At 28.3% G+C, this 12,137-nt stretch overlaps 1 protein-coding gene across 1 annotated transcript in view; it reads right to left on the reverse strand.

Moving 5' to 3' along the window:
- LOC139486577 (heat shock 70 kDa protein 12A-like) overlaps positions 1 to 12,137 on the reverse strand; it is a 36,725-nt gene that overhangs the window by 8,186 nt on the left and 16,402 nt on the right. Inside the window, exons 4-5 of the mRNA XM_071271498.1 lie at positions 2,403 to 2,556; positions 111 to 741 (exon numbers count right to left, since the gene is read on the reverse strand). Of these exons, the coding sequence (XP_071127599.1) occupies positions 111 to 741; positions 2,403 to 2,556 (785 nt within the window). The remainder of the gene's footprint in view (positions 1 to 110; positions 742 to 2,402; positions 2,557 to 12,137) is intronic.

Below are 12,137 nucleotides of genomic sequence, written 5' to 3' on the forward strand. Positions count from 1 at the left end.
ATAATTATCTCATTTTTTTTCACATAATCAGAAGATTACTAAAATTGGATTGACTTGATTACTAAACTAAGTATTGTTTTTGATTTTCAGAAGAACAACTTAAAACCTACCAACGCATTTGTTTAGGCCGATGACAGCTTAACACCGCACCTCTAAGAACTGCAAGACCGGCTTCTTCAGGAATGATTATTTCCTTTTCAGGAAATTTATTTTTCATTGCTCCTTGTACAAGTTCACATTCTGAAAATCCTCCAACCATAACGATATGTCGTATGTCTGAAACTTCAGGATGCTTGAAAAGTTTGTCAATGTATTTCAACAATTCGTCGATAGTAGATATAAAAAGTGTTCTAAACAGTTGTGGGTTTATACCCAATTTTTGTGAACCAATTGCGTAAATGGAATCACCATAGATGGATCTCTTGATAGCTGCATTTATTCCTCCAAAGTATTTCAATGTCAGTTCTAACAAACCTATTGGCAGTGTTATAACTATGTCAGAAGTAGTTTCGAATTTAATTAACCGTTTCTTTAGTTCAAATTCGTGTATTAAAGCCGTGTAGTCCTCTAAAGAATATGTTTTTAGCTTCTTCATTACTTGTTCACTGAATAGATTTTCCAAAAACCCAATAAAAGCATCATCAACAGCATTCCCACCCCAAGCACCACCACATGGTGGAATAACATGTTCTAGTAAACCATCCGAATGTTGTTTCAAGACTGTGATATCAGCAGTTCTACCTAATAGATAAAAGATCAGAAGAATGTTTTCTTTTATTGTTTTACATTGTTGAGTAATTTGTTAATAAAAATAACTCAAAATCGAAAGTCCAAATTATCTTCATAGGATAAAGAATAGCATACAAGGTGAAGTTTGTCCGAGAGAGTTAGAACCTTAGTTATTAAATTAATTTTAAATTGGGCAATAGAGAATTTTATAAAAGTACATTGGAACGGCACTCGAGAGTAATGTGTGTTTGAATACAATGTTATTGTACTTGATTTACTTCGGAATATGTATCACATCAGGAATAAGACTGCTGTTTTCGTTCCGTTATTAAATATGGTCAGTTTTTTATGGGCTTTCACTTTTTTTTTATTTTCCTTCCATATCGATGAGTTTGTTATGAAGTTTTTGTTCCATATTCAATTACTAGTACTCAAGATTAAAATAATGACTCTATCAAGCTAAGAAAAGTTATATCTCATCCTATTTAGATTATGAGTGCATGTTTGAGTGTTTTAAACTTATTGACAGATGATACCAAAGGGATATAAACTTTAAATTACGCTACTGATCTATGGCGTCATGATGCATAACAATTGGTTGATTAATACATAAATAAAGGCAACAGTTGTATACCGCTGTTCAAAATTCATAAATCGATAGAAAAAAAACAAATCCGGGTTACAAACTAAAACTGAGGGAAACGTATCAAATATAAGAAAACTACGATACAACAGAAACACAACACCGAAATGTAACACACACAGAAACGAACTATAATGTAACAATGGCCATTTTCCTTAGTACTTGGTACAGGGCATTTTATGAAAAAATGGTGGGTTGAACCTGGTTTTGTGGCATGCCAAAAAAAATGATAATATAAAGTACTAATATTTATTCTGTTTCGTCGGTTTTTTTTCTATTTTTTTTAGTTTTACATATCCTTCCAAAAAAAATCTTGTATGATTTCAATTTTCACAAGAGCAGTGCATTTTGCTGGTAAATATCCAGTCAAAACTAAACAATGGAACTGAAACTCTTTAAATTAGAAGGAAAAAATAAAAAAAAGTCTTCTATGTACAGAATAGTGGATGATATGGGTCAAAATATGCAACCCTCTATATTAGGACAAAACCAAATAGTTCAAACCTCTGACATTTTTTTTAAAACTTTGACCGGAGAAATGGCAAAAATTTCTGGATGAAAAATTGGTTATTGGAAACGTCCTTTTTACATTCCCTTTTCCGTTGTAAGTATATAAATGATAAGACAGAAAAACGGGGTTTCCTTCAAATCCTGCAGGAGCTATACGGTTGTATTATCAAGTTTTTTCATAATTGTTTTCTGTAATACTGTACAACTACTACAAAATTTAGACACTTTACAATATTTAGCATACTTAAAAAGAGAGTCAAAAGATATAAATAATAAGTCGAAAATAAACTTACAACGCCATGGCTAAAAAGAATAAAAAAAGACAAACGGACAAACAACAGTACACAAAAAACAACATAGAAAACTAAAGACTGGGCAACCATCAATCTCTGTGTGTGATCCAAACGGCTATTTCTAATTACTTTCTTGGTAATGATATTTTATACCACCTTGCACTTTTTAAAGTTTGTATCAAATTGATTGAGTATCATCGTAACGAGCATTGTCAGATTTTATATACCTCCAAGGTCAATCACCATATGTTTCCTTCCTTGTTTGAGTGTGTCAGATAGAGTATCATAAAGTTTATTTCGACCTTTCTTAAATTCTTGACAATATATAGATGCTGCTTCTGGTTCCGGAATAATTGTTAACGCTTTTGTCTTTATTTTAACCTGTTAAACAATTCAACGAACGTTAATAATTAATTGGAGCCTCATTCATGTTCAACAAAATGAAATATAACATAATGTATAATTATGTTTCTTGTTAACGTTTATGTTAATCACAGAAGTCAAAAGAAAAACTAGTGACTAAAGTAATTACTTAATTATAGGCATTTTCATTTAACATGTTTAACTCCGCCACAGTATTTATGTATGTGCCTGTCCCAATTCAGAAGCCTGTAATTCAGCGGTTGTCGTTTGTTTATGTGTTACATATTTGTTTTTCGTTCAATTCTTTTTATATAAATAAGACCGTTAGTTTTATTGTTTGAATTGTTTTACATTGTCATATCGGGCCTTGTATAGCTGACTATGCGGTATGAGCTTTGCTCATTGTTGAAGGCCGCACGGTACACAATATACCACTCCTTTAGCCCCCCCCCACAAAAAAAAAAATTATCTTCAATTTTTGACCCCCCATTTTAAAGAAAAAAAACCCTTTTTACATCCAAAATAAAAATTTTACCAACATTTTTGTGTGATTTTTAACTTCAAAATTAAGAAGAAAAAAAAACACACTTTGTATTTATACCCCCCATAAAAAAAATAAAAAAAAATTTTTGTAAAGAGCACACCAAAACCTTAATCCTGGGGTTTTTTATAAAACTCATTTTTTCCCCTAAGGGGAGTAGTATAGTACTTGAACGACTCCAGCACCCCCCTCCAAAAAAAAAAAAAATTTGACCCCCAAAAAATTACCCTCATTTCAAGTAAAAGAGCCCTAAATTTTCATATAAAACAAAGCAAAAAAACACCCCAAAAACACCAAATTTTCTTACTCCCAAAAAAAACCGGGATAACAGGCAGAGAAAGAATTCTGTGGGATTTAAGATTCCCCAGTGCGCCCCAACCTTTTTAATTAATTTTATCAATATAGTCTAGTAATAAAACGGATCAATACTACTACAACTTAAATTGCTTTTTACATTTGTGAAGTGCTATAGACAAAATCAATCATTGGAAATATTTACATGGTTGTCAAGAGTATGTTTACATGTTGCCTAGACAATGTTGTCATCACATGTAAACATATAGCAGACTGGTGCGGTCTTTCGTTTCAAATTAACAGTGGTGAGACATTAATTTTACCTTCAAATCAGTGTGAACGTGAAGCAGATATGGAATCAGAACAACAATGGACTGTTACCCAAAAACAATTGATTAATGATTATAGAATTTACTATCACAATATGGGATTGTTGGTTAACGAAATTGATTCAAATGGACCAACCGGAAAGATGCCGAAGCTTCCTAAAAAACCTAAACAACGGCTTAGTGACGTTTATGGAAAAGTGAATAAGGAAAAAATGACCCCCCTAGAACTGCACAAATATCTAACAGACAACATTGCTGATATTAACCGCACAATTTCTAGAGAAACATTCTGCGACGGTTATTTGCATTTTGACAATGAGAGTGAGACGATCATTGTGGAAAAATTAAATAAAGGGATACGAAATTTAAAACGGCAGGATGCTCAAACACTTTTAATTCATATTAATTTTGGACAGTTTTTAAATCTTACCAAAGCCTGGCTGGAAAATGAAAGGAAAGAAGGAAGAATTCAACAATCTTGGTCTGCATGGTTAAAAGAGAAGACAGGGTATTCCGATGACCACGCGAGGAAGCTACGTGCTCTCGCAAAGGTTCTTCACGGATACCCTAATTTTTTAAATGTGGGATTACCTCTAAATTTCATTTTGAGAAAACTAAAAGAAATTGAAATCATGCTACAAATTCCAGATTTCAATGCATTCTGGAGAGTACCTGTGGTTCTACCAACCACCAATACTCTTCAATCATCGCAAGACGATACACTTACACTGACTGCTTCCGAGTGACTTTTTTAAATGCTATATTTAGAAACTTAGAACTTTCTCAATCTGTAATTGTGTTTTTAATATAGTATATGTGATATTGATTTTCTTATTCCATATAAGGAGTAATTATACATGATCAGTGGCTGGGACAACTTTGTATATATTCCGTATAAGGAATGACTATTTCTCAATGCTATATTTAGAAACGGTTATGCATAACCGGGTAACTTTTAGTGGATGTGACAGTTCTAACTTTGAACAGTGATATTATGTTTATAGTGTTTGATTTGTATGTATTCATTGCACTTTTGTTTTCAAATTAAAATTTTGAAACTGATTATTGTTTTGGTAATAAATTAACCGTAAGTAAAGGAGGAGCGAAAAACCAAAGGGACGTTATATCTCATAAGTAAAAAGTAAATCGACAAAGCCATGGCTAAAAAAGAAACAGACAAACAGACAAACAACAGAACACAAAATACAACACAGAAAAAAACCTAAAGACTGAGAAACACGAACCCCACCAAAAACCGGGGTGATCTCAGGTGCTCTGGAAGGGTAAGCGGACCCTGCTCCACATGTGACACCTTTCATTTAGAAAGATCTAAAACTTAGTCATCATTAATTCTTGTTCATAGAAAGCACCTGTTATTTCTTCGCCTTTTAAATCAATTATTTTATAAGTAAAAGGAATTGTATTTAAAACTTTTTCAATTACAAATATTTCTTTAGTCCAACGAGTAGTATAACCCTTTTCAAATTTACCCTTCTTTTTTGTTATTCTTACTCTAGTACCTGCTTTAAATTTAGGTTTTTTAATTTTCTCTTCCTTTTCTGGATATAAATTTTTATACACTGTTAATTCATTTTTTAATTTACTTGCTTGAACAGGTGTCATTTTAATTGAAGAATGTACTGTATTATTATAATTTTTAACTAATTTATCTAATATATCATAATATTTTAAAGTTTCATTAGCAGTAAAGTATTTATACATATGTTGTTTCATTGTTCCTATCCATCGTTCCACTACACTGGATTTTTCTTCATTCTCAGTTGAATATAACTTTATGTTATTATCTTTTAACAATTCTTTTACTTGTCGATTATAAAATTCGGATCCTTTATCTGACCAAATATATATTGGTTTTCTTTCTTTAAATAATGTTTTAAATGCTTCACTCACTGCTACTCCTGTTTTATTTTTCAATGGAATCAACCAACCATATTTACTAAAAACATCTATAACTGCTAATAAATATTTATAGTGTTTATTTTGTTTTGAATATTGTTGTATATCTATCAAATCAACTGCCCATGTTTGATCTATTGAATTAACATAAACACGTCTTTTAGGAAAAGATTTTATAACTCTATGATGTAGTTCATCTGCTAATTTATTTGTTAGATTTGTTTTAGACATTTTTAAGTAACTAAAATGTTTTCTTAAAAAATGGAGGCAAAAAAGGATAAAATTTTATCCAAGCGAGGAGATTCATATAAACTTGTTTTGACAAAAGAATATAAACATAAAGCAAGTATTTATGTATTTAATTATAAAATTAGTCTAAAGGATGAAAAACAAGAAACATTTACAAATGCTTTTGAACACATGGTAGACTATTCCATAAAAGATTACCCTAATGGAAGAATTAAAATAGTACCTATTCATGAAATCATAATTACTAAACATAAAAGCTGGCCTATAAGAACATATAATACAGTTAAAAAGTTATTCATGGATCAAATGGAAAGATTATTAAATAGTGCTGAAGAATTAAATTTAGAAGAAGTTATTTTTGAAGTTACTGTTATACCTAATAGAAAAGGAAAAGGTAAAGCTTTAAAAATATTAGATGTCACAAATAAAAGAAGTATTATCCAAATAAAAAATGATGATACAATATGTTTATCAAGGGCAATTGTAACTTCTTTAGCTTCAAATAAGTTATTAAAAGATTTTACAGATTCTCAATTAAAACATATCAATGAAGGTAGACCATTACAAAAAAGAGTTGCTGAAGATTTACATGAACAATCAGGAGTAGAAATAAAAGAAGAAGGTAATAATTTAGATGATTTAAAAGCTTTTGAAAATTATCTTAATATTAGGATAATTGTTTTTACATCAAATAGTACAGAATATATTGTATATAATGGTAATGAAGAATATAATGAACAAATATATTTATATTATCATGATGAACACTTTGACACTATAACAAATATAACAGGATTTTTAGCTAAACGTAGGTTTTGTAAAGTATGTTTAATTGGTTATACTGAACAACATACATGCAAAGATAACACAGTAACAACTATCAGAAAACAACATATTTGTGATAAATGTAACAAAACATATACAGGCAAAAATCACAAATGTGGTGAAAAAATATGTTTAATATGTTATGAAAAATACACGGAAAGTAATGAAGAACACTTATGTTATATGAAACCATCAGTACCAAAACAAGTAAAAAATAATAAATATATATATTTTGATTTTGAAGCAAATCAAGAAACAGGAATACATATAATGAATTTTTGTATAGCTTACGATTTAGAACATATCTATTGTTTTAAAAATAACTATGTAAAAATATTTAAATGTGATTTTAATATTGATAATTTAAACTTGTTAGAATTAGACATAGATGATTGTTTTAGTGATGTAGAAAAAATTCCCTTTAGGGAATATGAAACCCCTATAGGAAATTCTGTAATAGACAACTTTTGTAAATATTTCATAAGAGACAAATTTAAAGACTACACTTTTATTTCACATTATGGAAAAGGTTATGATATGCAACCGATTTTAGGATGGATAATAAAAAATAAAATTGAACATAGTATTATTTCTTCAGGATTAAAATTAACATTTATAGTTATTAAAGGAATAAATTTAAGATTCATAGATTCTATAAATTTTACATTATGTGGATTAGCTGCTTTCCCAAAAACATTTGGATTTGTGGGTAACAAAGGTTATTTTCCACATTATTTTAATACAACAGAGAATCAAAAATATAAGGGAATTTATCCTGATAAAGAATATTTTGGTTATAATACTATGACAATTAAAAATAAAGAATTATTTGATGAATGGTATAATAAAGTTAGAGAAAAAGAATTTAAATTCAATAAAGAAATATTTTATTATTGTCTATTGGATGTTTTAATTCTTGCCAAAGGTTGTACCTTATATAGAAAATTATTTTTAAATATAACCAATAATTGTATCGATCCATTTCAATATATTACAATTGCTCAATGTTGTACAAAAATATTTAAAACATTAATGTTGACAAATGAAACAATTGGAATTCACAAAAAGATGACAATTAAAGAAGTACATTCACAAAAATCAATACAATGGTTAGAGTATATTTCTTTAAAATATAATATAATGATTCAACATGCTAAAAGGGGAGGTGAAAAGAAATTATTCATTAATAAGAAATGTTATAAAGTCGATGGTTATTATTATGATAGAGAAAATAAAATGCGTAATGTTTATGAATTTTTTGGATGTTATTGGCATGGATGTCCAAAATGTTATAGTCCTGAAGAAATATGCAAAAAAGATAGAAATAAAAAAACTATGAAAGAGTTATATAATGAAACTAAAGAAAGACTTAAAATTATTAAAGATAATCTAAAACCAAATGTAAAAATTCATACAATATGGGAATGTGAGTTTGATCAACAAAAATATCCTGAAGTTGATCCACATTTAAAACCTATTGATAAAAGAGATGCATTTTATGGAGGAAGAACAGAAACTATTCAATTATACAATAATCTTTCTGATTTAAAAGGTAGATATGTAGATTTTTGTTCTCTGTATCCATCAGTAAATAAATATTGTAAATATCCTATAGGACATCCTATTACATATACAGATATTTCTGTAGATGATTATATAAAAAATAATTATTTCGGAATAATGAAATGTAAAATATTACCACCTAAAGGATTGTATCACCCTGTTTTACCTTATAAACAATCAACTAGTGATAATACACATAAATTACTTTTTGGATTATGTAGAACATGTATGAATAAAATATCTTTTAAATGTCCCCATAGGAAACACATAGATGCGTCAAGCGATCCTACTTTAAATAAACATGATAAAATACATGAAATAAAAAGATGTAAAGAATGTAAAAATATTAAAAATGAAAAATGTATACATTCTGATGAGGAAAGAGTTATAGTAGGTACATGGTCTACAATAGAAATAGATAAAGCAATAGAAAAAGGTTATGAATTACAAAAAATATATGAACTAGAACATTTTGAAAAAACATCTACAGATATATTTAAACTTTATGTAGATACGTTTATGAAATATAAACAAGAAGCTTCAGGATGTAAATGTGATCCTAAATATTGTAAAAATGATTGTATAAACGATAAAGAATGTAAAACAAAAATACAATACATTATAGATAATACTGCTTATGATCTAGATATTGACAAAGTTAAGTACAATTCAGGATTAAGATTTATAGCTAAAATATGTTTAAATAATTTATGGGGACATTTTGGTATGAGAGATAATTTTACACAAAAAGAATATTGTTTTACTTTAGAACATATAACTAAAATAGTATTTAATGAAAAATATAAAGATATAAGTACTATGATATTAGATGAAGATATTGTTTTAACAGAATATAAAAATAAAGAAGAATACTCTAAACCTAATCCAAGTGTAAATGTTTATATAGCTTTGTTTACAACAGCACATGCTAGATTAAAATTATACGAACTATTGGATATTCTACAAGAAAGAGTTTTATACATGGATACAGATTCTTGTATTTATAATGATGATGGTTCTGAAGCTTGTAAAAAGATAGAAAGTATGATGGGAAATAAATTAGGAGATTTAACAGATGAAATTGTTTCAAAACATAACGCTAATCATATAAAACAATTTATATCTGCTGGTCCAAAAGATTATTCTATGAAACTAGATACAGAAAAACTAGTTAGCTGTTGTAAAGGTTTTAGATTAAATGCTGAAGTTGAAAAAAAGATTACATTAGATAAAAAAATAAAAATCGTTACTGATGAAAATGAAAAATATGAAACTGTAAAATATAATAATATAAAAACAGGAAAAGATCATCAACTTAAAACAGTTAAACAAGTTAAAGCTTATGATTATATGTTTGATAAAAGAATGGTATATTGTGAAAATGAAAATCTAATTAGAAGTTTTCCTTATGGATATTAAAAAATATATAATTTAAATTTTTATTTTAAAAAATAAAAGACTAAAAAATGATTGAAGCTTATACTAAGAAAGATGATCCTGACGCTAAAGTTATATTAGGAAGAATAATGTTATCAGATTATCAGATATGTTGTTTAAGAGATGATGGAGAATGTCCTTTGACTCCAAAACAAATGGAAGTAATGGAAAAGTTTGATGGTAAAAAGTTATCTAAGTTTCCCCCTGGTTGGGATGCTTTTATTAGACCAGATAAAGTTTATGAATATGTTTTTGAAAAACCATGTCCTGAAATTTCTTTTTAAGAATTTTTTATTTTATTTTATTATTTCTCTATACCCCCTAAAAACAGAAAAAGTACAGGAATAGTACATACTTTTTTCTGCAATTTTGCTGTTTTTACCAGGAAAAGTAAAGAAATTAGGGATTCTAATTTTTATCAATTTTTTATTTTAATTTCCAAACAATAAAACCAGTTAATGCCATACCACCAACAACAAATGCAATCTCTCTATTTTTCTGGTCTTCTGATGGAGTATAAAAATCACTTAATGTAGGTTTAGGTGATAATGAAGTAAATTTTTTATTCGTGACACGATAGTATAGTTTCATTGCCTGGTCAACATCATCAAAAGTCTGAACCGCATGATGTTCCTTTTGTAATTGTTCATTTATAAAATCTAATCTTTGTATTCTTTTTTTATTCCATTCTGCTTGTGCTTTTTCTAATTTTTCTATAGCTTTATCATGTCTTATTTTCTCTTCATTTGCATTACTACCCATATGTGAAAATAAATAATTACTCCCTGAAAATGCAAAAGCATTTGTTATTGCCCCACCAAGCATCATTGTTAAAGCACTTGCCATTTTATAAAAACAAAAATTACTTCATAATATCAGCAGGTATAATACCTTGCTTAATCAACATATCTTTTGTTGCCATTGCAAGTAATATATCAATGGATAACATTACAACATCATTCATATTAAAATCCACTTTTGGTGCTGGCCTCCTTAATACCTTTTTACCTATTTCTGCATATCCAACTGTTAACAATGTTTCCACTCCAGCATGATATAACATATTTGCTATTTGTTTTCCGTCTTTTTGAGTTGTCATTTTAATGTACTAAATTTAATTAAATTCAAAAGGATCAATTTCTTTCTTTTGTTTTTCTGGTTTTGTTATTTCTTTAATCATTCTTTCTGGTTTCTTACTTTGGTTGTAAAAAAACAATCCCAATCCAACAATACTTATAGAAAAAAGTACAAATTTATAATCAACTAGGGAGCTGGAGTGTTTCTCAACCGAAGGAATATGTTCGTTTGATTCATAATCTGTTTCTGTATCAGAATCTTTTGTTATTTGTTTGATTTTTGAATTTTCTTTTTTTAATTTTTCCACTTCTTTTTTTCTCAATTCTGCATTTCTTATTCTTACTTCTGCACCTTTCTTACCAGCAGCTACTCTTTTTGGGTCTTTTGGTTTGGGTTTTTTAAATACTTCTTTTTTTTCTTCTTTGTTTTCTTTTTGTTCAGGATTTTCATTCATCATTTTTTATGTCATTTTTTTCATCTTTTTTTTGGAAATCGAGCGAAGCGAGTGGTTCAATATGTCTTGCTGTTGTTAATATTGCAGTAAAAGGAGCAAGATACATTCCATATCTATAGTACAGTTCACAACATGTATTAGTTAAAGCATTATTGATAAAAGGATCTTCCTCTAAGTCTTGTATCAAAATTGGTGGATTAACAACTTTGAAAAACTTTGATACACCCATAACATATAAATTTATAAAAGAGTTTCCTAATGTCTTGGTCATACTAGCTCCCAATCTTGCTTCATATTTACAGTATAGTTTGTTTATTTGTTCTGTTGTCATTTTATCAATATCCGACAGTTGTAATTCTTTACCCAGATATTGTTTACTACTCCCACCAGCAACAACAGCTGATAATCTTTCGCGTTTTTTTTCTTGAAGGGAACCGTTCACTTCGCTCGCTTCATCATCAATATTTATGTGTTCCACAATTTGTTCGCTTAATAATTCTTCAGCATTCATTTTATACGTTTTAAAAAACGGATATAATTTATTTTTAACTTTAAAAAAATTAAATACAACATATCCAACCAATGATAAGACTGCAGTGTTTGTTGCAATTGTTAGTATTTCCAACAGCATTGCTTTTTTTATTGCTTATTTTTGGTTAAATTACTTAAGAATTACTTATTTTGGTTAAATTACTTAAGAATTACTTAAGCATTACTTAAGAATTATTTTGCTTATTTTGGTTAAATTACTTAAGAATTACTTATTTTGGTTAAATTACTTAAGAATTACTTAAGCATTACTTAAGCATTACTTAAGCATTACTTGAGAATTGCTAAAAAAAAATCAATTAAGTAACCAATAATCAGTAGGTTGATCTGTCTTTAATATTAATTTACGATGTTTCTTTTTTTT

Source organism: Mytilus edulis, chromosome 8 (genome assembly GCF_963676685.1).
Source record: "Mytilus edulis chromosome 8, xbMytEdul2.2, whole genome shotgun sequence".
NCBI classification, from domain to species: Eukaryota; Metazoa; Mollusca; class Bivalvia; order Mytilida; family Mytilidae; genus Mytilus; species Mytilus edulis.